Below are 26,208 nucleotides of genomic sequence, written 5' to 3'. Positions count from 1 at the left end.
AGGTTGCAGTACTTTTTAAGCCTTTCTGCACAAATTTTGTGCTTGACTTGTGAACTCTGAGGTCTGAGATCTTGAGACCTTGGGGATAGAGAACAATCGATAACCTGACGAAAGCCTGCAGCTGCAGCAGGCTGGTGTTGGAGTATTCGGAAGCTGAAGCGCTGAATTCAACGGAGCGCCCGTTGCGAGCGGCAACCGTTCTTTGTCGCAGGCGCCACCGGAAGCTTGCCCGCGACTGCGCACTCTCAGTCAGCCTCTCACAGCCTCCCAACGCCGCAGTGACCTCTCTCCTTCTTCCGCCATCCTCCTACTACAGTGGAGGTTGTCTGAGGTGCAGTGATAGCTAAGTATGTCGCATTGATGTTGTTATTGTACAGCTTCTGAAGAGACGCCTTCCAGTGATCTTTATCAGCAGATCGTTTCCGCTCTTGACGGCAGCAGGACTGTTCGTCTCAAATCTTCCGACTGTGCATGCGTATTATTGTCAGTATGATAGGTAAGTTCTTGAGTACTTTTGGAGATGCAATCAGCAGTTGATATCTGTATTACGCATAGTTTTGGATACGAACAGTGTTCTCTGCTTTCGCCTGGCGCTCGGATTGGCATTGGCATCGCCATAGGTGGCTCCAGCGTTACTGGTGATTCAGACTTCCGTAGCTCACTGCGTCGCATCTTCTGGCAGGGGTCGCTGGCTTCCTCCTCATCCTCGCTGTGCTAGCCATGCGTCAGCGTCGGATTCGCAGGGCGAACCTCGCTTATATCAACAACGCCGGTGATGTGCCTCAAGCCTACCCTATGCAAGGATCGCCTTATGTGCAGCCCAATACAAACCCTGGGTACCTTCCTGGTTACACCACTCAATTGCCACAGTACCCGCAGTATCCCCAGTATCCAGCCCCGGCGGCACACGATGGCTATGACCCTCGCAGTGGATTTGCCCCGGTGAGCGTTGTACATTCTTCCACGCCTCGGCGCGCTTGACTGACCGATGTCATGCTCGTAGGCCTACCAGCCGCCTCCAAAGTATACTGCACCTCCCGGTCTTCCTCCGTCGGCAGACAAACGTGCTTCTCTCGCTTGACGGAATGTCGATATCTTGCACCTGAATTTGGCTGATCTGTATCTTGTTGTGATGTTTCGTCCCGATCTGCTGTATCTGTCGTGTAATTAGTGGTGTATGCGGCATAATGCTGAATGTGTAGCGTTTGGACCTTTGCACTGCCTTCATACCATGTGTGTTTCGACTGCCTGCTTTAGCGTGGGTACTGGCCGCATACATTCACATCGATCTGCAGGACCGAAGACGAAACGACAACATTTCTTTTCACTGACCATATTCGACGTCAGTGTCGTCCGGGAGACTGAGCGTCTCGCGCTCTCATTTCGTCCGCAACCTTCTCGCGCACCTTAAGGATCGCTACCGCATTCAATTCGTCGCCGCTGCTACACTGACTATCTTCACTCTTTCGGACTTGATGCCCAGCTTATTCTCTCGCACACGCACCAACTCGACCCCGAAGAAATCGTCCAGCGTCCCCGCCTTTGACGAGTTTGGCAGAATCGGCGGGAGGGGGACACCCTCGCCCGTACCCACCGGCAAGAAGGATAAGAAGAAGGACAAAGCGCGGGCCAAGGCTGCCTCGCAGATCGAGCTAGACAGTCCTGAGCTCGTCATCCCCGATGGCATATTCCTGCCGCTGAACCTCGAGTTACCACGTTTCGAGCCGACGACCGACCCGCCCGTTCAGGAGCAGGAGCAACCTCAACCTCACGACTATGGATATTTATCGTATGGGCGGCATGTTGTGCTTGGACTGGAGCAGATGGCACGCTTGGTGGATGTCGTGGGCAATGAGCTGGGGCAGCGGGGTCTCACCACACCATTCATCTTCTCCACGCTCGCACTCGACGTCTCTTCCAATGCTGTCAAGCGACTCATCAAGACATTTCTACGAACGTGCAGCAAGCCGTCGTCAGAGGCCGACCGGCAATGGCGCGAAGAGGCGCGTCTCGCTGGCCCACATGAGCTGGGTATGTGTTTACGCTGGGGGCTCGCACGGGTCGTCCGGATCATGAAGGGGCAGGAGGTGCGCGGACTGGTGTCGTACGAGAGCTACGTTGAATGGAGAGATGCCGAAGCAGGTCCGTCTGAGAGTATTCACGCATTGCTGTCTCATACACTAACGCCCATACAGCATTAAAGTATCCTGAGACACATTTCCAGGCATTCATAGCGCCGCTACCTTCACTGCTACGGTCGATACTGGTCGGGTTGTTTACATTGCTGTCACGGTTTACAGCTCATTCTGCCTCGTCTGGGCACACACCACCGACGCTGTCGTCGCTATTCGGTCCGCTGCTCTTCGGGCTTGGGCCATCGACACTCGCATTCCACCAAGCTTACGTGTACTATCTGCGCGCCACCACCGCCACCGAGCATCTGATCCTGTCGTTTATTCGCTGGCAAGACGTTCCACCAACAAGTGTCGGTGTCGGTGCCAGCGGGGCGCCGTTCATCGGCATACCTACGCGCCTCAAAGCTTGGATCCAGGGCTATCCATCCATGCTGCCTGCCACTGGGAAGCCCGATCGGCGACCCGAACCACGCAGAGGAGCTCGGACAGTGCGTGTGATGAGCGTTCGTCGGAACGTGCGAATGTACTCTCCGGATCTAGTCAAGACGGCCGCAAGCTGGGCACAACGACCAAGGGGTGCCGGGTCGTCAATGGGCGAGCGGGCATTTGCAGGGTCGAAGGAGTGGGACCGCATCGCGCCATCAACACTTAAGCTGTCGCCGCGCTATTCGGATGCGTATCGAAAGCGCATGGACCTGCCGCCGAACTTCCACCCTGACAGTGGCGCAGGTTCTGCGTCATCCTCTATCAATGCGCCATCGCTGACGTCGTCCGTCTCGACAGCATCGTCGACACTGTTCGATGAGAAGGACCATGGTATCCTGGGCGCACGGACGGGGGAGGATCGGTTCAGGAGCCTGACGGATCTGAAATGGGGTGAATTCGAAGTCATGGGGTTTGGTGATCTCGGGGCCGACGATAAGAAGTTGCAATTTGATCTCACTGAGGGCGCACGAGCGGTGAGTCTGTGCTTCCGTATCCAAGCGGTCGTCCACGAGGCGAGAAAGAGATAATGTCTCATCACGCATGTCGTCTGTAGGCACGAGCTGCCAAGCGCGCCACTTTGACATGGCAAGACTTCTCATCGACCGGCTTCTCACGTACGGACGACCCTCTCAAGGCTACACTGGAATTCAGCACGCCGATCACGACGACCGTCAACTCCTGGCCAGCGCATTCGGTCGAGATCCATCGGAAACTGAAGAAGACACAGAAGTCGCTACCTGCGTTTGGATGGGACACGGAGCCGGTTCTGGGCCCTGAGGAAGTGATCGAGGAGGCGTTCGTGGATGTGTTCTGTGATCTGGTGTACGGTGGAGGCTGGATGGATATTGAGAGATGCGAGGAGGTGGACCGCGAGTGCAATTGGGCGTTGGTGAGTCATGTCATTATTTATGTATGCAATGCAACTAAGTTTCCATGGACGTCGTTTGTAGGTGGAATTTAAATCATTGCCAATTAACAAAACGGCCACAGTCCCTGGCAAGTCCGATCCTCGGACATCGACCACACTTATGCTCTTTGAGGAGTTCGTGCCGCTCGAGTACAGGCAACAATTGGCCGAGTATGGCAGGACCAGGCGCAAGCTACCACGCCTATTCGGCACGACGTCAAAATCCAAGCAGTGGAAACCTGCTCCTACGCTGAACGGCAGACCGTACGTAATCGGGCACGTTCCTAACAGCCCTTCCTACCGCGAACTTGAGTTCGAAGGCTTGCTGCGTGAAAGCGGAAGTGCTACCAAGATCCTCTCCCTTACCCGTAGTCAGGCACCAGGAAGAGACTCTCCAGCTCAAAGCGACATCACAACACCCAGCCAGGCATTTCACACACCGGCGATCAATGGTTCGCTGCGGAGCCCCCCACCTTTGCGTCTGGACATCAAAAGTGCAAATTCACCGACACCCCGGCCACCGAAGCCCCAGAACGCTGACTCACCTGTACCGCTACAGCGACGAAACTCGCGCTTCCGGCTGCCGGTTAGCCCAGGAGGGAATCGCAGGTCGATGCTGATTCCCGCTGAGTATGAGACCGTAGACTTTCATGCTCGCCTGGCCAGCTTCTCCGATGAGGAAATCGGGGACCCAACAGCGGGTGACAAGCACAATCGACGGCAGTCAAAGGACGATGCATGGGTGGATATTCTGGTCGCGAATCATAATCGCCGGATGAACGCACAGGACGCAGAGCTGCGGGTTCAAAGGTTGCAGGGTCGTCGGTCGGATCCAGAAATGGCGAGCCAGGAGGTTTCGGAAGTACTCGCTGCAGTGCGCGCTACTGTGCTTTCCGATGAGGATGTGATGGAACCTGTCGATACACCACGAGATCTCGATCGCGAGTTCGCAAGTGATGACTACACGACCGCGGGCGACTCGGAGCTCACGCGGGACCGAACATCATACCCAGATCGCGATTCCGCGTTATATGGCGACGATGAAGGAGGCGAGGGGCATACCCCACCCGTCCGGACAAGACGTCTGGGATACTTCGATTTGCATCCGGAACGTCGACAGGTCCTCCTCGACAGTAGCAACAGCAATTTTCCAGGTAACCGGTCGTCATTTGATAGTGACGCGTTGTCTCAGGATGATGTCGTTGGCACGTCAGATAGCCGCTACGTATCTGGACTCGTCCCAGGCTTGCGTAGAGACGAGATGGTATCATCGACGTACTCAGAGGGAGAGGGTGAGTTTGAGACGACCCCGAGTCCCTCGCTTGTCAACGTATCAGATACTTCCAGCATATCTGTGGAGGCGAAGCGCCCTCCGTATATCAGCACGATCCCTCCACCTAACGCCAATACGGTATCCCAGAATGCCACCCCTTCTGGCTCTGGCTCTGGCTCTGCAGTCAAACCCGTCGCAAGTAGAACTGCTACGCTTATTGAGATGTACCGCGAGCGGGAACGGACCGCGGACAGCCAGAATGCACCTCACGCACCAGCCTCTCGGCTGCCTGTCCGGTCGGCGTCATTGGGTTTGGGCGCTGCGGCAAGCCAGATCCGTCCACCTCCTCAGGCTGCCACGCCTACGGCTGCCGTCTCGGAAACGGACGAATCGGACGTGGATTCTGAACTGTACCTGGAAGAGCCCGAGCTGAACCTGCCTTACCGTTATGTCCATGGCGCTCCTCTCCACAATGTTTTAGAAGAGCCAGAGGAAGAAGACGTGGACTAGCGCGCGCGCCGTATTTGGTCTGTCTGTCTGCCTCACCAGCCAGTTCCTCTTTGTTTCTTCTTCTTTCATGCTTTCTCATCTTCTCATTCGCCTGTAACATCGTGTACGCAGGCCCACCACTCTCTTCTATTGGCCTTAATTTGGACAGACAATCGTAACTATTTAGCCTCCCCTTCTACTGTGTAGGCATGCATTTCTTTCTTGTTACTCTGGCTAGACAAGTGTACTGGCCAGTTACTCGTGCTCTACGTTCCCTCATCATGTTCTTGTGTGCGTCCATGTTCAGTACTTGTCCTCTTAGTGCGATACCACGGCGCCCATAAGGCCCTGCATATCTACAGCAACCTAGTCAATGCTTTTCTCACACAGTACTTTTGGTGGGGATACATCCACTTCATGTCGCTCTCAATATGGCTCATCTCTGTTACAATATAAGATAGTTATGCATGCGTTTCAAACATGTGCTCACCGATGGACGAATCTGCTACTAGGGTGAGGCCTTGAGGCGTGACAGAGATTGGTTCCTTCTGGGTGAACAGAGCTAATTTAGGATGAGATCATACAATTCGGGACGTTCAAAAACGTGCTAGGTTCTGTGAGGCCTCGCAGCCTGCAGGAAGTGATGTGCCTCCTCCCATATCATCCTCTCGCGTTCCTTACTCTTCTCCTGGCCCCGTCTCACCTCTTCCGCACTCACAGCTTTCCAGTCTTCGTAATCGGTCACGATGCCATCTCGCCACGCATCTTCAACCTCGGGTGGGGGCGCATCGCTGTATACTTGCCTCGGCATGATCTCCACCATGTCTTCCTTCCGTCTTTCCTCCTCTGTGACGATGGACCCAACATTTATGTCGTCGACGGCGACAGTTCTGATGTCTTCGCCGGGGAAGACGTCGCGGAGGATAACGTCAGCGACAGCGTACGCATCTATCATGGTGCTCGCGAGCACCCCTCGGGCGCCCGTGGCAGCCCAGCCGCTGGCATACGCGTTGCGCACGGTGAGCCCCTCAGAGTCGATAACGTGTCCGTCGACGGTGCGTATGTGGCCGAGCGCAGGGTCATACCACGCAGCACTCGGATCCGAACGCTGGCCCAGGGATGTGATCACAAGCGAGGTTGAGACCGTCGATGTTTCGCCGGTAGGCACCGCATGAGAGGACGGGTCAAGGATCGTGTGTGCCAGAGTCAGCTGTGCTTCACTGGAGCAGTCGGCTGCGGATGGGCCTGAGGGCAGGACTAGACCGGTGGGCGAGCGGAAGAAATCGAGTGACCAGGTCTTGCGCGTGGAGCCGGGCTTGTTCTTCGAGCCTTTTTGAAGGAGCTGCAGCGTGCGCGACTGCTGGCGGGTGAGTGGCTCCGCGCCGGCGGGAGGCGCCTTAAGCAGTGCGGGGTCGAGCGGGAGCAACGACGCGTCGGGGAGATTCATCATCTCGCGGAGCTCCTTGGTCGTGAATGCGGCCTGGTGCGGGCCGCGCCTGCCGACGATGGAGACGTGTTCGATTGAGGATTTTTCGAGGACGGCGAGGACGTGATCGGGGACGTCGTATTTTGCGAGGTCGGAGGGGGGAGTTAGCAGCATGCGCGCGACGTCGAGCGAGACGTTGCCCTGCCCGATGAGTGTGACGTGCTTCAGCTTGTCTAGGGGCGGGGTGGGTGGATTAGATGGGTGCGCGGTATACCAGTGCACGAGAGATAGTGCGGGGACGCAGTGGGAGGAAGGTGGGAGGGATGGGTGCAGGATGGGCACGGTGCATCCTGTGGAGATGAGGAGGTGAGTGTAGTGTGGGAGGATGGCGGAGAGAGGCAACGAGAAGGCGTGAGGGATGGTAGATGGTGTGTCGATGTTAACATTTCCGAAGAACCTCAGACGTGGGTCTTCTGCGGCCGCGTCGAACTTGTGTATACAGTTCTAAGTAAGGTGTGAGACTGGATATCGGAGACAGAGCGTGATCAACGCTCACCTTGACTTCGGGATGATCTGGCGCGACGCCGTATCTCACGAGCCCGTGGGGTGCCCAAAGACGATCGTACATGTGGATTTTGAGCATGGAGGCCTGCGAGCTGGTTGGTGGGAGCAGGGACAACAACCGCGAGGCGACATAGAATGAGGAGGGACCAGCACCGATGATGGCTAACTTCACGGGAGCCATTTTGAATTGCTATGTCGCTTGCCTGTATGAACGGAGGATTGATAAGCCGAATCGGTGGTGATCAGGAAGAATGGTGTTTCTACAGTTGCGAAGATAGACATGAGCAGTTGCACAAATCCCAAGTCTCGGGTAATGAGACTCAGAACCCGTTTGTATGGAATCACATCACCCTCAAGCCTGTACGTTGATAGCCTGAAGCGCGTACCACTGAATACCATCTGCGGCAAAACAATGATGGTTTAATGGCTCCACGATCAACGAGCATTTTGACAGCATACTCGTGGACGCAACGCTGTCGCGGGCAATGTCCCGCTTTTACAAACCTCCCATAGAGCAACTCCAAGTTTTCCCAGTACTCAAAAAGGCAGCCGAAACTTGATCTCTGCTTCACGTGTGACACTCACCAGTAGGTACCAAAAATCGCTCGCCGGGAAGCGAGGCTCCTCGCGTTCTCGCTCTGAACAAGCGTGCAGTCCTGATTTAACTGAATCAGTCTATTATATATGGGCTACATTTGCGCCTTGCTGCGAGGATTGCGTGTCTTACCTCAGGAAACTGTGAGACTTTGTAATCCCAGTCATTTGATTCCTTGGCTGGGATTGGACGAATTGTGATTCGCCCCTTACCTCTGTAAAGCACGTGATCGTGTTGTGCGTTCGTACTTCGCGTTATTTGGTGAGCTTTCGGGGTAGTTGCCTCACAAATGACATCGGTGTAAGGTATCAATAATGCCTAACGGGCCCTCCTAGAATGAAGAAAAATTGTAGTGAAGAGCGTAGCAACAATGCCTGCGAACTTACATGCCTTCAAATAACGGGATGCGGCGATAATCGGTTTTCCTCGGCACGTGGTTATGCGACTCTCGCTGAGTCTCGCTGAATCCTCGATGCCCGACGAACGCCTCGACCATCATGTCTTCCTCCCTCATCGCCCGCTCCGCCGTCAACAAACGCATCGCGTCTGCCTTCGTGCGCAGGTCGCTCTCACCTCTCGCAGTACATGGTGCGTACAGTGCGGCACTTGCGGGTCAGGGTAAAGTCTCATAATCTACGCAATATGACTGGTGCACACCATTCCCCCCCGCATTGTGGTCACTCCTCACCTCGCTCAATGCATTGCACACACTCGACCAACTTCATGTGAATGCCATACATCATGCAGCGAGGAACTCTTCCGAAACTGCATACGTTCCCGGTGGTCGTGCGTATCTCAGACCTCCTTAACGCGTGACCGCCGACAGAATATCTTTCGTGCAGCCATATACAAGGGCACCGTCAATGACGCTACCACCTTCCCCCCGCCATCGAAGACGCATGGCTCTTATCACTGGGACTTTGAGCGTCTCCTGTCTGCCGGCCTCGTCCCCATGACCATCGCTGCATTCGTAACGAGCCCCAGCAACTACCCATTGCTGGACGGCCTCCTGGGCATCACCTTGGTGATGCATAATCATATTGGTGTGAGTTTCTCCATCCTCCGTTGTGCGAGTCTGGAACGAGAGAGCTGTGCCCCGCCTCCTGTGTTCCGCATGTTTTGCAGTTCACACCAATGCTCGATGCTGATCGCATCCTCTCTAGTTCGATGCGGCCCTGGTTGACTACCTGCACCCGAGGAAGTTCCCCATTCTTGGACCTACCGTCTCATGGATTCTTAGGGCAACCACCGTCGGTGTTCTGGTCGGCGTGTACCAGTTCAACACCAATGATATCGGTGAGCTTTCTTCCCTTGATGCATCGTTCTGTACAGCATCTTCATGACTGGCATACGATTCTGCACATATGTGTTCATGCTGAACCATTGCTGACAATTTTCGTCGTCAGGTCTCACCGAGCTGATTGCCAAGGTGTGGCACGCATAAACTATGAACGGCAGATGCAGTGCGCTCTGCGGTTCAACATTTCGGCAGCAGGAGGATGGATGGGTCGTGCAGATGAGTTGTCTATAGTGGTTCGTGTATTGGCGAATGTAAAGCAGACAGGGCCTTTCTATTCGTGAGCGGGATGTATCCGTGCGATGAACCTGTCGACGTGAAGTCAGCATCAGCGCAATGCATTGCCCGCTTATAATCAAAGATTCCTATCGCGATCCGCCTATACCTTCTGCGAAGTGCTCGACGCTGATGGTTGTAGAATATGCATCGCCACTGCCACTTTAGCGAAAACGTTGTACGCGGGCGCCAACTGAAACTGCTGTGCATTTGTGCCTCATTCGCGCTACCGCCGGGCGCATGATTGAGGGTTTTATTGATATGGGTATGTGTTTGCCTGCATATTGGTGGTGCTAGATCGTTCAGCGCTCACCAGAATATGATGTACTATGATAAGTCCTGTGTCTCATCGGTGTTTTGCTCCTTTCTTGAGCACAGGGTAGATACCTTCCTCAACGGTCGGTAACAAGGCGCATGAGGTACTCGCCTGTCGTGCTTGTCAAGGAAACCCTGGCATATCCTTGAACTGCAAAGCCTGGGAGAAACAACGCATGGATAATTCAATCAGCGCTGTTGAAGTGAGGTGTGTACCCATGAAGGTACTTGTTTCCTATAACGTACCGGATGAGCCATGCTGATGGCATTCAGACGGACAGAATATACCTGATTCAGTTCTCGTCGACTACCGATATTTGGCTTCTTTCTGTAGCAGGGGTTGCTGTTCTCCTCAAGAAGAAACAGCATAATCCATGAGGCACCGGCGAGTCACGCTTGTCAAGCAATCCCTAGTACGTCCCTGAACTACGTCGCCTCAGAATACAACGCGGCCTGATTCTTATTCAGCCTACAAAGGCTACCCTTACGTATTTGCACGCCACTGTGTCAAAGATGGCGCGTGTATCGCCTCTCGCCCGAGGATATATATGCAAGCGTGCCAGCCTGGAGCCTCACCTATCGCCTACCTTCAACTCACCAATTATCCACCATTATCTGCCGCATCACCTACTATGGCGAACCCAGCAACCACCATTGCCGACAGTGACTATGCGCGAAAGCGCAGGGAGATCTTCACGCTCGTCAAAGATCTGAGGGCGATGGGGTATGTATGCGATCATCGGCTGGCCTATGTACTTTGGCAGTTTCGTGTGCTCATGATTATGCTACGATCAGCGCGGAAAGCGACATCGACATTCCCAAGATTGCCGTGATTGGAGGACAGTCTGGTATGTAGTCATGCTCGTAGAGTTGGAGGAGGCCGTTGCTCATGCATCGTCACGGTAGCTGGAAAGAGTTCTCTCGTGGAAGCCGTTACAGGAGTCGGTCCATGACAATATTACCGTGTATGCTCGTGCTTATGTCATTGTAGATCAACGTTCCGCGCGACAGCGGCACTTGCACCAGGCAAGGCTACGCTTGCAGTGAGGTCAAAGCCTTAGCTTACCATCCTCACTTCGCAGGTGCCCTATGGAGTGCACGATCCTGACGACTCAGGCCGAATGGTCCTGCCAAATCTCTCTCAAGACGAATATCTACAAGAAAGGCACGGAGATCCCTCGTACTAGCAAGAAGATGACCTTCAGTCCGTGCCTGACCGCCAACGACAAGGACAAAGTCGAGATCTGGCTACGCCGCGCACAAGCAGCCATCCTCAGCCCCCACTCCTCATACGAGATGTTCAAAAGCATGGATTACGAACAGCTCAAGGCTCTCACGAAGTCGGACACCGAGATGTTGAAGTTCTCGAGAGATGCGGTCGTGGTGGACATTGAAGACCCGGATGGCACCGACCTGTCATTCATTGATCTCCCAGGTGCGAGCCCACGCATCCGAGTGCTCAGCAGAACTGACGGTTGTTCTGTCAGGCCTCATCCAGAATGAGAAACCTGAGATAATTGCGATTGTCAAGAGCCTCGTTGAGCAGTACGTCCAGGACGAATCCACGGTTGTACTCGTGACGATTCCAGCGAACGGTCAGTAATGCCTTCGGCGAGAGCTATCTGGCGTATCTCACTCCGCGACAGATGACTTGGAGAACCAACAAGCTGCCCTCCTAGCACGGGAAGCCGATCCAAAGGGCAAGCGAACGATAGGTCTGCCTTTCATCATCCGGTCCGAAAGTCAGAACTGAGCTGATGTGCGATGCGACAGGCGTCGTCACGAAGACAGACACCCTGGGAGAAGGATCCATTGGGCTGCGCCAGAAGTGGTTGGAGGTGTTCCAAGGGAAGACGCATCAGCTCGCGCTCGGATACTACGCGGTGCGACTTTCCGATGACACCGAGCGGGGCACGAAAACTCGACAGGAAATGAACGCGATTGCTTCCCAATTTTTCGCTAGCAATGCGCCATGGAAGGAGCTGTTGGACTCCGGTCATCTTGGAATTCCGAATCTGATCCATGACATCAGTTCCGTGCTCATGGGTATTATCCACGACGCGTTAGTAGTTGACATCTCTGTTTGTCACCATATGCTCATTGCATGTCCCCAGGATCCCAAAGCTCAGAGAGCAGATCCAAGCCAAGCTGCAGGAATGCATCCACGATATAGAACAGTTGCCGGAGGAAGTCACTGTGGACGCCACAACCGTGGTGCTCAACCGCGTCTCGAGCTTCTGCACGGACCTTCAGGGCGACGTGTACGGGCGCAACGAGAGCAAGGACTTTGTCCACAAGAGCCGTGCCATCTACAAGAAGTTCAAGCTTACCATCCGCCAGACGGCACCGGATTTCCGACCCTTCATCGATCACTCGCAATATGTCGATCCCGGAGAGCCAGTTTCCGAGTCTGAGAGATACGACAAGGACATCCAGAGTGACAAGCTGCGCTCTTCCAACCCTCCGATGGACTTGACAGGGGTTCGTCACGTAATTGAGGAGTGAGTGGTCCTATTTTAACAAACTTACATATACTGAGTCGTTGACAGTACCACCGGTTGGGAGCTCCCTCACAACGTGCCATATGAGTCGAAAACACGCCTCATCAAGACATTCATAGAACAATGGCCCGCCCCTGCTCACTCCTGTTTCGATGATATTTCCTCCGTCCTGTACGAGTTCGTCGATGAGAAGATCGCACTTCATTTCGGACGATTCAAGGCGCTCGAGCAGCATATCGCGTGGGTCCCTTTCATGCATGCGTGATGCTATGATATACGCTAATGCGTAGTAACATAGCGCGCTCATCAGGACAGAGGCCGCGGAGCGCGTGAAGCTTGCGTTGAAAGCCGTCCGGGACGTGCTGGAGCGCGAGAAGTTCCCGTACATGACGCAGAATGGACACTATCTGGAGTCTTCGCGTGAGAATTGGCTCGCGCATTACAGGACTTTTCGCAACCGAGTGTATCACGTCAATTATTCGTCCCACGGGGAGGCCGCCGAAAGCCGGTGTGAATCCCCTATCTCCATCGCCATCTCATCAACTCCGGGTGACAACTATGAAGATGAAATCATAGTAATGGCGGACGTGCGCGCCTACTTCCAAGTCGCATACAAGGTACGACACTCGCTTTTCGACCACCCTCTGCGACGTGGCTGAGCGCGTCCATGTTCAGCGCATAACCGACAACATCCCCATGACGATCCAGCGAGACCTGAATCAAGAACTTGTGGATGGCTTGTACAACCGCATCGTCTCCAAATTGGGTCTTAGTAACGCGGATGCAGCGCAGCGTCTCTCCGAGCTGCTGGACGAAGATCCTGCGGTGATAGCGCTACGCGTGCAGCTTGTGACGACGAGGAAGCGGTTGGAAGACATCCAAGCGAAGCTCAATGATTTCGTCCTGTGATGCTTGGTGATGATTCAATATTCATGCTGCATGCGATGCTTCTCCCCGCTCTGAATACTCGTTACAATGCTTTATATCATGACGTCTCCCGCCGCAAATGACATGTCCGGCGCTAAGTGTAACCCAGCCATCTCTTGGAGTTCCAATGTTGGTTAGTTTGGTCCTGCAGTTCATGCACATGTATCATCAATGTATCCATTAGACGTATGAAGTCGGGCACGTGACCGTGTCTCGCCTACGCGTTGTGTCTGAGGGAGGTTCGTTGGCCCCACTACTCTCTGCATCGGTTTAACGCGTCGTGTTTCTAGTAGTGGTCTGTGTTTTCCCATCAGCGACTGACGGGTTTTCATCAGCCAGCAACTAATAGCTCTGAGGCATCCATTGACGTCCTCGAATTCAGAATGGGTCCTCTGCCGTTGGAGTTCCTTTCTACCAGCGCTGTCAATGACGACTCACCCACTCAATGCTATCATCTCTTCCCGCTGGAGATGCAGGAACAGATAAACTTTGTATGTCCTTTCTTTGGTGACTTCCTTGTCACTGTTGACCTCATCGCTATCAGACGCGTGCCTATGAATGGCATTGGAATTTGGCCAACGGCCGCTGATAGTGTTAAATAGTGAGTAGTAGTTTTCTTCTCATCGCTCCCCTGCTCACGCTAGTGCCACAGTACGCCCAGACATGTGCGCCCTCATTCAAGCACGACGTTGGATTCTGATTCCGACACGCAGTGCTATCGACAGCATTTACGAGATGTCTGAGCACAATTACTCATGCGGCATCGATGATCGCCGGAGCAGCTACCCAGTACGTTGACTACATCTGTGATAAATGTATCGTGACCTCATCCAAGCTTTGCTAGCTTTATGACGGTAAACTGTACGAGTATGAGCTGGTCCCGACCGGACTTGATGTCCCACTGTACAGTCATAAGCTCGACCTTCCGTGCCACAATGTCCCGTACGATGATTTTCCCCATGTCCTCTCCCATGCACATCCCTACTTCGTCATTCTCCACTTCACCCATGTGGTGACCAGCACCTTCCCTTCTATTCCACTTCCTCATCAAATTGAAGATGAAGTAGCAGAGAATCTGGCTTCAATAGCAACCACATGGGAGATTGCTGCTCCTGCACCATTTCTGGCTCCCTGCATGCCACAGCATTCTCAATCTGAAGCCAGCTTGGATGAAGCTATTCGAGATGAGTCTGGGTCCTATATGGCATGGCATACCCAAATCAACTTACCTTCCGACATATCATCCGCTTGTCTGGATGTGGCCTGTATACCCATTGCCCCAGTCAGTATTCCAGCCTAGCTGAGCTTTGTGCAGTCCATGGAGAGCACCACATCAAAGGATAAGAGTGAGCAGGTGTCCACTGACAAGCCTGAGGCTCGAGACCGCATGCTCAAAGCATACAGAGCTGAGCCCTGCCGGGATGCTCAGCAGCTCCTCGCAGATGGCATCAAGCTCTCCAATATTCTTCAATGCAGTCGGTGGCCTGATCCCGCGTATTATAGCAGTCATGATTGGGCATGGAAGAAACACTCCATCAAGCTGTGGGAACCGTTGATCGAGGCAGAGAGTCCTCAAAAACAACAGACGATGTGCGATAAGCTGCCAGGCATTAGTAAGAACGAGGCGGAGATGAAGCCGGCTGAGGAGGCCAAGACGAAAGGTGTCGCCTCGGAGGGCAAGGTGAGAGTTTGCTTCGTATCAATACTACCACTACAATTATCACTCATCGTCAAAAAAGCAGAGGGGCATCGAGAAGTTGCAGAAACCGAAGAAAAAGACGACTACGACGACGACGATGATGATGGTGACGACGATGACTACAACAAAGGTGAAACACTCGTGCTTTTTGACAGCAGCAGCAGCACCAGTGGCACCAGCAAAGCGACGATTCAAGAAAAAAGTATAATTTCGCTGCTAGTGTGCTGGCTGCATGGTCGGGCTCGTCTCTCATTTTTCTGCTGCATGGACTTTGGAAGTGCACTGTGTCATGTATGCCTCATTGTTTAGAATTCAATGCTGCGTCTGAGCCCACGGCCCCAGGCAGCTGCGCCCATGGAGAGGATTATTAATGAACAATATGACAACAGCGTTGAATGAAAGTAAGCCGTGAACAACATGACCTGCGCAAGTACTGCACGGTAGCGTAGGGCTGCTTCTTAGGCGGCCAATGTGGCTGTTGTGGCCGCACAGCATTCTACATACAATAGCGTTATCTGCGACGTGGCTATGAGCGCATCCATGTTCGATACCGTGCCCATGACGATTCAACGAGACCTGAATCCTGAACTTGTGGATGGCCTGTACAACCGCATCGTCTCCAAATTGGATCTAAGCAATGCGGATACACCACAGCGTCTCTCCAAGCGGCTGGACGGAGATTCTGCAGTGAAAGCGCTGCGCGTACAGCTTGTGAGGACGAAGAAGCGGTTGGAAGACGTCCAAGCGAAGCTCAATAATTTTGTCCTGTGATGCTTGTTGACGATTCATGCTGCATAGGATACTTTCCACCGCTCTAAACACTCGTTACCATGCTTGATACTATGACGTCTCCCGCCGCAAATGATATTTCCGGTAGAGTAAGACGTATGAAGTCGGAGGATAGTACGGGAAGAACATACTGGGAGCAGCGCGCCAACTTGAGCGCTTGATCAATCCCTACCAGAGCTCAATGAAGAGCTAGTGAACGCGCAAGCAGACACCTTGCTGCGTTCAACAAATAGCAGCTTCGCACCTGCTCGGCAGGGCGCGCATTTCTCCGCTATGGCAAACGCCATCTTCTTCTTCTGTCCTGAGAACGTTCGTGCGTTGGTCAGTCACGTGACCAACACCTAAACAATAGTGCGGGAAAACCACCTCGTTGTGGGCAGCCTCGAGGCAAGCATTGTTACTCCAGCAAAAAGTCTCCGCGCTTCCAGGTATCCAGATTCTAATAGTCATGCTAGTAAGTGATCTGCACAAGTACTGCGCGGTAGCGTAGGACTTGTTTCCTAGGCTGACAACGTGGTTGGTTGGCTGTTGTGGCCGCGCGGCGGTCTACACAATAGCGTCAACTGATAGAGCTTCCGAGCTGTCCGCCGTTCCTGTCTGTCGGACTTACTGACCGAGCGTATGTGTGTCACGTAGTGAAGCGGCCGGCATGCTTCCGATTGCTCCTGCCAGTGCGCTTGCACGCAGGCACACACACGCAAGCACGCACCCAAAGTACCGGTCAATCAAAACCAATTGCACTTCTTCCAGGTGCGACATTGCGTTCTCAATGTCCGCAACAATAAGCAACAGCAGCAGCGACCATCCAGTGCCTATCTCACCGTGACGCGCAATCGCAGCAGTCTGCGCGCCGTAACGAGGGCGCCGTCCCTCCGCTATTGTCTCGCAGACAGGCAGCAGACATAAATACGTACGTGGATGAGACGTGCATGGCAACGACGTCTTTCAGGCTTCAAGCTTCAGACATCCTTTGCCTCGCCCGGTGCTGCTTCACGCTCGGGTCATCGTCCCGTCCCGTCCCGCCCCACCTTGCCCCTACCCCCTTTTTCTCCCTTTGACAGCGGCAATGGACGCATTCTTCGTTATCGCAGCACCAGTGCCAGCCGAGGAGCCAGAGGGCGAGACGGTCCCGGCCAACTACGAGACCTCGAACGGCACCTTCTTCGCCGGGTCGTGTACCATTGCATGACCATCGGCCACACACGCATATATACACGGCCTCTGCTCGTCAGGTGGGCGGTGTCTTGGCTTTTGACCATTTGTCTGGGCGGAGAGCTGACGATGGTACCGGCAGGCGCGAGCATGCAATCCGTTAGACATGCCTTCAACTTCAACATTCACGCTTACACTCACACTCACCCGCAAGGACATTCCGCGCTGTCTGCGATACGCGCATAATCTTATTCATGCTTCTTCGTTCACGATTGTGTTATCTTTTGCTTTTCTCCTGGGTTGTTTGAGGAGAGTGAGGATTGGGAGATGGGGGGCCTTGTCACTACTAGCGGCGCGCCAAGGCATTGTAGAGCACAGGGAAGGCGAAGGGGAAGGGGAAGGGGAAGAGGAAGGAGGGGACTGTCTGCGGTGACTGCGAGGGGGACAAAACATTGTAGAAGCACCAGAAGACGTGACATGCATACTGTACTGTTCGATTAGGACTCGTAACGATAATCGCATCCGCGTCATTGCGATTCACGGAGGTTTGATCTTGAGGATGGACGTCCGGCCACCACGTACATCGCCTTGGGCCAGTCCCGAGGACCATTTCTGAAGACATCACTTCCTATCCTCATCGCAAGATAGCGCTGCTCTCGCTATCCACGCCAAGGAAGTAGTCGAGACGGCCACCAAGTATGCCGCTGGAGAGCTCGTTCACTCTATCTCCGAGCTCGCCATCCATCACGTACAGCGTTCAAGTCCAGCACGAACACGGCACACTCGGAAATCTCAATGCGGATCTCAGAATTAGCGAGGGAGGCCGTCGACCAGTCAAAGACAGACGATTCGCGATGCGCGACGCGCGAACAGTGCGCTTCACGATCAGGAAGGCCGTCCGCCTGCGGGCCTCTCAAGGCCAATCCGAGATCATAGATGCTCCTGGAGAACATCGAGGCTACGAGCGGTCCACGTCAAGATCGTCAAGATCGTCAAATGCCCCAAGGCCTCACGTGCACGGCCAAAGACACGACGCGCCAGAGATGTATGCTCACCGGGTGGATTGAGCGCGCTTGTGCTACGTACATTATCGGCTTCTAAGGTCGACACGACCGTCGAGTATACCGCTAGAGACCTCGTCCACGTCCACTGTAAGTTCGAACGCACGCCACTGGCATCCGCCACGTACAGCGTACAGGTCCAGCATGAACGCGACTCACTCGAAAATCTCAACGCGGACCTCGAGACTGCCGCGGGGGAGACCGTCGACTACTTTAAGACGGTGGAATCGCGATTCGCGATGCGGATATAATGCACTTTATAAAGGCCAGTCGCCCGGGGGGCTTTCGAGGCCAGTCCGAGATCCTGGAAGCTCCTGGAGAACATCGAGGCTATGAGCAGTCCACGTCAAGATTGTCCGAGATGCTCACGTACGCCATGGCGACGATGCGACACAGGTGTATACGTGCTCACCGACCGCGCTTTAGCGTTGAGCGTGGCTGTAGCTGTACATGCGATGCTGATCGCACAGAGCGCACCGGGACACGACTACGAGTTACTCGTTGAGGAACTCATCTGCAGAGGTGATCGCGCAGCGTGCGATGCAGGGGAGGTGTTAAGTTCTCTCCTGTGGCAAGGACCGCCAAAGAGAGGGTTGTCATATGCGATGCGATACGAGTGCAGATTTCAATTCGCTTGGAGAGGATCAGAATGCAGAGAGCAAATCGGGGAGCACCAGTCTGCCAGTTGAAGGTGATGATGAGCCAGCGGTGGTTCACGACACGCGAGCTTCTCCTGGTCGACCACCGTGCCGATTTGAGCACATGAGAGAGCTTGAAGCAAGGATCAGTCATTAAAACTGAGAGGGGATTGATGCGGAGTGCGCGATTGAGGAAAGAGCCTGCTGATGATCATCGTGACGAAAACTCAAGAAAGTGGCCAAGGTGGCTGAAGCGTTAGAGCTGCGCCACGAAATGTAAATGCATTTCGTTCCTTCATCCTTCAAAGCAAGCTATACAATGAAAGCATACATCAATTGTACTGCTTATACCTACATATACATACACTGTTTCTGAAAGCTGTGCCTGGATCCTGTCTCTGAAATGCATCTAGTGGTTCTATGTAACCAGCTGCAGGTTCGCAATGGCATTCTTGCAAACCAAACGTCCAATGGTATATTACACGGTTGAAAGGTGTATCTGCACCCAGGCTAGCACTCTGTGCTGAAGAGAACCATAGGAGAGCCACCAAAAGACAAGAAAGTGAGGGTGTGGGCAAGCAGAGCTCTTGATCGGATGATCCTGAGGTGTCTTCAGAGAACGGAAAGCCTACAGCGCGTGACACAAATGGCCACCAGCAGGACAGCGGGAAAAAGGCAGCACGCGCACTGCGCAGGGATCTCATGAGGACGGGAGCGAGGGTGGCGACGCGCGTCGGCGGTGGCGGGGGCGGCGCTGTATGTTGGTTTGTTCAGCGGCCAGCCACCGCCCACCGATGCCGTGATGCCGAACTGAACTCAGCTGATCTTGATCGCTGCCGCTGTAGGGCCCCGTACTTAGTACGGGCCGTATACCAAATCCCGTAGTTTCCATGTTCTGAAGATACGTAGGGAAAGCGTACACGAATACAAAATCCGTTTCAAGTAGTACAACCAAACAGTCCGAATCCGCGCCAACATTAGACCCCAGGAGCCTCATCATCCACCAAAATGGCCTTCCTGGACGTCCCCTCCGGGATATCCCCACCAGTGATCTGCGCCTCAAATATCCGCAAATGCGGCTGTATACCCCCCGCAGCCCTGTCGAGCGGGGCATACGCGATATTGAACGCATACACGACGATATCGCAAATGTCCGCCCACCGCGGCTTCTTGAGCTCGTCGTCAATCTCGCTCTCGCTCTCGTACAGCGCGATGATGTCGAGGTTCTTGCCAAAGTACTCGAGGCACTGCGCGAGTTCCGCGCGGAGCTCTTCGGAGAGCTCGGTGTCGGCTTCGAGCGCGGCGGTCAGCCAGCGGTGGGCGACGTCTGCGTAGGTGATCAGCGCTGCCCTCGCGCTCGCGACGGACGAGTCCTCATCCACTTTGCCTGTCCTAAACGCCTGCGTGCCCCCAAAAAGTAAGCGAGCGTCGTTGAGCGATGGAGCGACGACTTGCCTCGAGGTCGACAGACCTGAGAAACGCGTTGATCATCTGGATGTTGCGCAGGATGGCGGTGTAGTACTGCACAGGGCGGGGCGAGGGCCCAAAGATGGCGTCCTCGAGGCTCTCGTCCGCACACGTCGCCGCGCGGCCCTCGTACAGCCACTGCGTGCTCTCCGGCGAGGGGTTCTCCGTGACAGTGCTCGCGCTCCCGGCGGAAGGCGCTGCCTGGTCTTCGCGCCGCGCCGAAGACGTCGAGAACCGGCTTAGAAAGGCGGGGTTGGGTCGAGCTGCGGGAGGGTCAGGAGGGAACAGCAGACTACCTCGGCTTGCACACCATGCTGGAGAGGATGTCGAGATGCGAGCGCGGAGAGGCAGAGCGCCCTAGCCTGCTGGTCGTCATAAGTGATCTGTGGCTCTAGCGCGTTGATACTGACCGGTGCTGTGGCGGCACGGATGTGTGGCAGAGGCAGACGCCTTGACGCACGCAGAATTTTGGTGGAATGCATTGGGATGCGGAGAGGAGGTTCCGACGCGACGCGCCTTCCACGCGCCCGGCCACTGCCGACCGCGACTGTGGCGTATACATGACGTCGTGCTTTGCGTAGGCGATCCAATGCACGATGTCAGTGAAAAAATGATGCTGGCCACTCGCAAGGGATGTCCGTGCTTGTGCCTAATGATCATTCATGTGCTAGATCAGTGCCGAGCACGTGGATATTGAACTTTTTAATAGCGCCTTCTGGGGTGCTAACGTCCACCTCCTTGCGCATTCATCTTCCCGAACAGACTCACAGCAGAAACGAAATAAAGTCTGCTGTCACGCACGGTCAGATGTTGAGTTCAGCAAGAGGATAATGCATCTCATACGCAGCGTCCAGACGAGAAAATGGAAACGTACCGAAGCCTCTGCTTGACGTACCATGATACTTATGTCTCAAGTCGGCCGCACAGCACACATGATCCATGTTTTCAATGACGTTTATATTCCACCCGTCGTCCCATACACATTCCTCCTAGACAATCCCTCTGTCGTACAAGAACATGTCCACACAATTTAGCTGAGCCGTGTTGATTCGCGTGACACTTACCGTATTTCGGGCAGCATTCGCATCGGTCTTGAGTCCCTTTTAGACAGTATCAAAATTAGGAGCCTGTCCAGTCGTCCAACAGAATGAACCTACCTCGGTCCGATCATTGCACGCCGCCAAAGACGGCCAGATTGTCTTGCAGTACGATTCTGACGAGCCATTGAGATGACGCGCCATTATCAAGAAATACTCGATTGTTTATTCAATATGCACTCACCGTGTCCCAGTCATATCGACGTGAGAGGGACAATCATCCAATCTTGAAGGGGTCTTCAGAGTGATCGCTTATCCTGTATTGAATCGTAAGTCGTTATGTAATTGTTATAAACAAATGCAAATGACGGACCTTGACGCGCACAATGGTCTCATGCTCGGATACACGAGCGTATCTGGTGTCGGGATATACCAGCATCATAGAATGGAAAGGTCATCATCTTCGAGGTCGGCGAGAATGGGGGAAATTCCTGCACGAACGGTTGTCGCTCGATATTGAAAGCCGATGATAAATGTGTTGATTTTAGAGTTCTGTCTGGCGTCGTCGACGGCAAATCAGAGCACTGTCGACGCGTTCGCGGATCACAATGCGTTCTAAAGCGAAACCTTGAATCATCAAGGCCATAGTGATGCTTCCAAAAAAAACTTCAACTCACCATGGCTAACAATACCGACACCCGCTCACGCGTCTGCTTTCCGGACCTTCGAGCCCTTTGCACGTCTCCAATCGCCTCCTTCACGACATAAGGATCACGATTGTATGAGCATCATATGGACTGAGGAGAATTCGCGAGTACTACGTTGGAAAGCGTTGCAGCGGACGATTGTGAGGAGGGGGGAAGGGGGAGGCGTTTGTCGTAGCACGTACTCTTCTGTGCGACCTGAGAGTGATAGGAGCTACGCATTATGGTTGTGTTGGTTATTATCTCCTGGCGACGAGCAAAACTCCGGCAGTGAATGTGCATGGATGGATAGCCGAGGGCGGATAAAGACGTGCAGTAATCAGGGAGGCACGAGAGAGCGACGACGTCGGTTTTGTCGGCATATTCAGGCTGGAGAAATCGTAAAACGCCTTCTTGTCCGCCATTCTGATATTTTATGCCGCGCCAACAACAAGAGGTAGACGTGCAGTGGGTGTGTGTTTGAAGAGCATGGTCGCCATCGCACGTGAGGGGTGGTTGGAATAGATCATCGGAAGGGGCGTAGATGGATTATTCTCGATGGAAGTCCATATGAGCACGATATGAAAGCAGCGTCAGGGCGGCGTGGTTGGGACAAACGAACACGGCTACCAGCAAGGAACTGAGTCAACGCAAGTCGACAAAGGTCGACGCAGTGAAGCGTGGTGCATCCGCGTGCCACCGCTCGCTTCCCGCGTCGCGTCGCGGCTACTTCCGCAACGACCACCACCTCTTCGGCTGTTTGCTTCTAGCTCAAAATGTACTCCTGACTTTGCGAACGCTCTGTGAACTGCCTGGACGTCTTCTGCGATTTTCTGGACTGCAATTTTCGCCCCTCTGAGTGGTCAAATTACGATGCTGGAGATAGCGGTTCAAAACCGCTTGAAGTCGATCAAGCAACTTCATATCCTCCTTCTGGTGACTCTGGTTGCCGCCAACCTCCACTTGTGGTCGAAGAAGACGCTGCTGAGTGAATGACTTGAGGAAGATGATGGCGTCCTGGAATGTGACGGCGAATGCTTGAGACGTGAAAGCACTGTACGCTAGGGGATCTTCCACAGTCGTTGTCACCAGACGCAACATTGGACTTTGCGTTGCTCTGGTCAAAAGAACACGTTTTATTCCTCCGCGGGAGTCGCGAATGGTCCGCGATAGATGTTGCCCGCGAGCGGATGGATGAAGGTAAGTCCTGCTCGTTGTCCATCTCTCTGAACAAGAGCAGAACCATCGCATGGGATGCTCCTCTCTCGCGATTCGGACGCGCTGCATGCCATTGATCGTCCAGACTCGTCGAAGAGGATGCTGCGCTCCCCTCCACCGTTCCTCTGCTTTTCGCGGCGGCTGTCAAAATGGCGGTCCTTGCACTCGGCACGCCATGGTCATAATGCTACCAAGCAATATGGATTGCCTTCGTCTTGCTGCGTTGCTAACACCGAGTCACTGTCGGATGCCAGACGGCAGTATTCCTGTCGGAAATTCCGGAGTATGCTTTCATGCCCTCCAATCTTCAGTAATATTCTGTCAATGCAGAACAACACAACGATAGAACGGTGCGTCAATCATCATGACCGTTGACCAGAATCTATGGCCACTTACCCTACGGGCGCTTCTGATCGTGATCCTGTGACGTGACTTCCGGTCACATCATGAACATTGTCACCGTCACGGCTCCGCGTACGATGGGACTTGGGATGGGACTTGGGGTCGTCGAATAGCAAGAGACAGCCTGCCAAGGCAGACTGATCAGCTCCAAGGGCATGAAAAGTGACTCACTAAGTGTTCGGAACGTTCATGTGTGGGTAGCGTGCGTAAGGATCATTGAAGACTGATATGCTCCCGCGGGCTGATCGTGTCGCCGCTCGCGGATACGCTTGCAGGCGAGGGACGTCCATGCGTTCTTCAGCTGCTGATGCAAACCGAACCACAGATCAGTTTTAAGTCTGGGTTTATTTATCGGGCCATCGAGAGGGGGGTTGTGCAAAGCTCACCGCAGGAGCGGTTGAGCGGCGACAATGTCATCGACATTGATCTTGCTGGCAGTATCTGACCGCGTTTTCCTGGTCGAGGCTGATTTTCTGAGCTCATTGATTGCAGGCTACAGCGAGAGGTCGTATCAAGGTAGAGATCGATACACTATTGACCGTTCGCGGAAGTAGAGGCGGGGTGTCGCGGGAGCAGAATGAGATAGTCGCGTCGCCGCGGCGGCAAAGAGGTGCTCTTATGTACGGGTGACATCCCTGCCAAAGCAGGCAAAAACTTGCCGCTTCTTCGACCACGCGATTTTGTAAGACGACATGCCTATGCGCAGCGAGGCGAACCCTGGCTTGCTTGCGACAGCCCCTTGCTTTCTCCCGTCCTCGCGCAGCAGTGCTTACCAGTTTGAAGTATGGCTCTACCGAACACCTCCGGCGACCACAATTGGAACATGCTCGTCCTCGCGCGACTGCTCCGATGAACTTTTACCAGCCTTCTTGACATTCTCTGCGTTGCTCTTGATACAACCGCCGCCCAGCTCAGTCTCTCTGATTCAACGTCTCCCCAGCTGCCGTTCAATCTACGGGCACAGGACTCACTGCAGGCAAGGAGGAAATGGCCATATATTGAGGTGGATCCGGCTGCTTCGTTGACGGCACAAACATAAATCGTACAGCTGGAAGCTCGACCCTGACGCCCAGAATTACGAGCAGTCCGGGGACTTCTCCAGCAGTTGTGGCAGTCGCTATGTCGCTGTCGTCCATATGCGGACCTTGATGGCTCCTCGTCAGGTTAGCCGGAAGGCAATATCCTGGTCGTGGACCTGGATACGTTTCACTCTGCTGGTCGTCAAAAATGTCAACATTAGGACGACTGAGGGATTGTGCCCTCACTACCGCCGTAAGTCCACTGCGTCGCTATCACATCGTGCGTTTTGTCTTGCGTTCTCATATCTTCCCGTTTGCTGACGGGTGTTCCAATATATGCCGTAGTTGTTGTTGGATGGATGTGTCAGAGGACTTGCATTGCTGAGAGCTGGCTGTGACGCTCGGCTGTCAGGTTTTTGAAACGGTGAGCATATGCTGTCTAGACGCGGTAGCAAGAAGATTGCTTTACGCTTGCATTCTTGATATTACGATGATACTATGTTGGGCATGTGTTTGATTTTCATTCAGACTTGAGAGCGGGTAAGACGCCTTGATGTCTTTGTACACGTACTTGTTCTCGTCAGTCTGGTGTTCGTCGCATCTGCTCTCGAGGTTCTTCCGCTGTCGCACTGCCCTTCATTAAGCTGCGAGGATTATGCATGCTGTCTATTGCCTCATGCGTGCATCGCATTCCGCCGAATAATGCCGGATTACATTCTGCGGATAGGCCAGTGTATCAGGAGATCCTTCATTCTTTCATTACATGTTCTCAAATGACTTCGTGTGGGATAGAAATCTTGTCTTTGGCACTCGCTGACACAATGGAATGCAGTGTGCTGATTGAAATATCTGCAGAGCTAGATCACTGTTGCGTCAAGTCGTAAGGTCGCAAGAAGTCAGACTGCCCGGCTGGATCATTCGTCTTCTGCTTGCATCTTGAGCATGAAGAGTCAGTCTATGCTGTGCTCGGTCTTGTCCGGTGTCTTCAACGAATGGATGCTTGATGGACTCTTGTATTTGAGGTCACTCGCAAGCATCAAAGACATGAATATTGCATAAAAGTGCAAATTCTGTATTGTTTGTCGATCAATTCCACCAGCATCGAGTATATACTGAAAACATTGCGTAGCGCCCCAGACAAGACACGACACGACATTCCCAACACCGACGCATCGACCATCACCGTGAGCAGTGTACCTACATGCACGGCTGTGCTTGACAGCGGATCTTACGTCAATGCGACGTGAGGCACGAATGTTTGGTCAACGGCTCACCAAGGTAGGTTCTCTTTTACGAGCACATCCGCAATGTCGTTGAGCATCGGAGCTGTCTCCATAGTCTTCTCGCATATTACGCGACGAAATCTTACGTTGAGAGTGAAGACATGAGCAATTCATCTTAGCTGGCGGAAAGTGTGGGAACTTCGAAGCAGACTTCAAGCAGTCATGAGACGTCCTTTGCTATCGGACCAGCATGTCCCTGAAGCTGCAGCGCATCAAGGAAGAAGCACAAGCGGAATCGCTAGGAGCATATTTCTGATGAGCGAGGGAGAACATGTTGGAGGAACGAGGCATTCCCGAAGGTAAGAAGACAGTGCGGTGGCCCCGAAGAGCACTCGTCGCAGCCGAGGTTTAGCGCTGGAAAATCCGTACGGACGCGTCGCGCGCGTAGATGCACGTGACATAATGATCCGATCACGTGTACGTCGTGCCAATTCGTCTACCGCCCTCAGATCGGTGACACCGTAGCCAATAAATTAGGCGGCAGATTCAATCACTTTTTTGTGTATTACTCTATGAATGGCTCGGATTCTGTCGAGCCTCCGGGATGTGTTTACTGCCTCTCGGGAAGC

At 53.8% G+C, this 26,208-nt stretch overlaps 12 protein-coding genes across 12 annotated transcripts; 8 read left to right on the top strand and 4 right to left on the bottom strand.

Annotated features, from left to right (window-relative positions):
* Window positions 1-424: 424 nt before the first annotated feature.
* On the top strand, window positions 425-1,151 carry LAESUDRAFT_729622 (uncharacterized protein). Its single transcript, XM_040909672.1, has 4 exons — window positions 425-496; window positions 556-620; window positions 683-942; window positions 1,004-1,151. Exons 3-4 carry the CDS (start codon window positions 721-723, stop codon window positions 1,079-1,081), a joined length of 300 nt encoding a protein of 99 aa, XP_040760851.1. The 5' UTR covers window positions 425-496; window positions 556-620; window positions 683-720; the 3' UTR covers window positions 1,082-1,151.
* Window positions 1,152-1,475: 324 nt separating this feature from the next.
* On the top strand, window positions 1,476-5,311 carry LAESUDRAFT_660514 (uncharacterized protein; the record flags this gene model as incomplete). Its single annotated transcript, XM_040904875.1, has 4 exons — window positions 1,476-2,142; window positions 2,196-3,094; window positions 3,175-3,510; window positions 3,572-5,311. 4 exons carry the CDS (start codon window positions 1,476-1,478, stop codon window positions 5,309-5,311), a joined length of 3,642 nt encoding a protein of 1,213 aa, XP_040760850.1.
* Window positions 5,312-5,897: 586 nt separating this feature from the next.
* Window positions 5,898-7,461, bottom strand: LAESUDRAFT_738441 (FAD/NAD-P-binding domain-containing protein; the record flags this gene model as incomplete). Its single annotated transcript, XM_040910892.1, has 2 exons — window positions 5,898-7,220; window positions 7,273-7,461. 2 exons carry the CDS (start codon window positions 7,459-7,461, stop codon window positions 5,898-5,900), a joined length of 1,512 nt encoding a protein of 503 aa, XP_040760849.1.
* Window positions 7,462-8,372: 911 nt separating this feature from the next.
* Window positions 8,373-9,461, top strand: LAESUDRAFT_705286 (mitochondrial inner membrane protein; the record flags this gene model as incomplete). The annotated part of the gene is made up of 5 exons (XM_040906580.1): window positions 8,373-8,463; window positions 8,623-8,661; window positions 8,718-8,920; window positions 9,039-9,171; window positions 9,282-9,461. The coding sequence occupies 5 exons, from the start codon at window positions 8,373-8,375 to the stop codon at window positions 9,317-9,319; spliced, it is 504 nt and encodes a 167-aa protein (XP_040760848.1). The 3' UTR covers window positions 9,320-9,461.
* An 817-nt stretch (window positions 9,462-10,278) lies between these two features.
* On the top strand, window positions 10,279-13,266 carry LAESUDRAFT_705284 (uncharacterized protein). The gene is made up of 12 exons (XM_040906579.1): window positions 10,279-10,487; window positions 10,559-10,611; window positions 10,670-10,704; window positions 10,755-10,789; window positions 10,846-11,198; window positions 11,251-11,358; window positions 11,410-11,478; window positions 11,537-11,825; window positions 11,878-12,264; window positions 12,313-12,504; window positions 12,563-12,881; window positions 12,940-13,266. The coding sequence occupies exons 1-12, from the start codon at window positions 10,312-10,314 to the stop codon at window positions 13,171-13,173; spliced, it is 2,250 nt and encodes a 749-aa protein (XP_040760847.1). The 5' UTR covers window positions 10,279-10,311; the 3' UTR covers window positions 13,174-13,266.
* A 181-nt stretch (window positions 13,267-13,447) lies between these two features.
* Window positions 13,448-14,558, top strand: LAESUDRAFT_729619 (uncharacterized protein). Its single transcript, XM_040909671.1, has 4 exons — window positions 13,448-13,682; window positions 13,736-13,792; window positions 13,844-13,980; window positions 14,036-14,558. The coding sequence occupies exons 3-4, from the start codon at window positions 13,855-13,857 to the stop codon at window positions 14,489-14,491; spliced, it is 582 nt and encodes a 193-aa protein (XP_040760846.1). The 5' UTR covers window positions 13,448-13,682; window positions 13,736-13,792; window positions 13,844-13,854; the 3' UTR covers window positions 14,492-14,558.
* Window positions 14,559-14,779: 221 nt separating this feature from the next.
* Window positions 14,780-15,661, top strand: LAESUDRAFT_716477 (uncharacterized protein; the record flags this gene model as incomplete). Its single annotated transcript, XM_040907253.1, has 2 exons — window positions 14,780-15,109; window positions 15,383-15,661. The coding sequence occupies 2 exons, from the start codon at window positions 14,780-14,782 to the stop codon at window positions 15,659-15,661; spliced, it is 609 nt and encodes a 202-aa protein (XP_040760845.1).
* Window positions 15,662-16,997: 1,336 nt separating this feature from the next.
* On the top strand, window positions 16,998-18,143 carry LAESUDRAFT_716476 (uncharacterized protein; the record flags this gene model as incomplete). The annotated part of the gene is made up of 6 exons (XM_040907252.1): window positions 16,998-17,260; window positions 17,333-17,409; window positions 17,476-17,527; window positions 17,586-17,876; window positions 17,934-17,982; window positions 18,030-18,143. 6 exons carry the CDS (start codon window positions 16,998-17,000, stop codon window positions 18,141-18,143), a joined length of 846 nt encoding a protein of 281 aa, XP_040760844.1.
* A 667-nt stretch (window positions 18,144-18,810) lies between these two features.
* LAESUDRAFT_729618 (uncharacterized protein) lies at window positions 18,811-19,241 on the bottom strand. The gene has a single exon (XM_040909670.1). The coding sequence runs from the start codon at window positions 19,232-19,234 to the stop codon at window positions 18,863-18,865; it is 372 nt and encodes a 123-aa protein (XP_040760843.1). The 5' UTR covers window positions 19,235-19,241; the 3' UTR covers window positions 18,811-18,862.
* Window positions 19,242-19,416: 175 nt separating this feature from the next.
* LAESUDRAFT_729617 (uncharacterized protein) lies at window positions 19,417-20,445 on the bottom strand. Its single transcript, XM_040909669.1, has 2 exons — window positions 19,986-20,445; window positions 19,417-19,930 (listed from the first exon to the last, which is right to left on the bottom strand). Exons 1-2 carry the CDS (start codon window positions 20,019-20,021, stop codon window positions 19,508-19,510), a joined length of 459 nt encoding a protein of 152 aa, XP_040760842.1. The 5' UTR covers window positions 20,022-20,445; the 3' UTR covers window positions 19,417-19,507.
* A 1,888-nt stretch (window positions 20,446-22,333) lies between these two features.
* Window positions 22,334-23,327, bottom strand: LAESUDRAFT_384802 (uncharacterized protein). The gene has a single exon (XM_040902266.1). It carries the CDS (start codon window positions 23,002-23,004, stop codon window positions 22,489-22,491), a length of 516 nt encoding a protein of 171 aa, XP_040760841.1. The 5' UTR covers window positions 23,005-23,327; the 3' UTR covers window positions 22,334-22,488.
* Window positions 23,328-23,992: 665 nt separating this feature from the next.
* LAESUDRAFT_729615 (uncharacterized protein) lies at window positions 23,993-24,442 on the top strand. The gene has a single exon (XM_040909668.1). The coding sequence runs from the start codon at window positions 24,030-24,032 to the stop codon at window positions 24,360-24,362; it is 333 nt and encodes a 110-aa protein (XP_040760840.1). The 5' UTR covers window positions 23,993-24,029; the 3' UTR covers window positions 24,363-24,442.
* The last annotated feature ends 1,766 nt before the right edge of the window (window positions 24,443-26,208 follow it).

Source organism: Laetiporus sulphureus, assembly GCF_001632365.1.
Source record: "Laetiporus sulphureus 93-53 unplaced genomic scaffold LAESUscaffold_43, whole genome shotgun sequence".
NCBI lineage: Eukaryota > Fungi > Basidiomycota > Agaricomycetes > Polyporales > Laetiporaceae > Laetiporus > Laetiporus sulphureus.
Note: the sequence above shows the minus strand (reverse complement) of the source record. Positions and strands in the feature narration are given on the sequence as shown.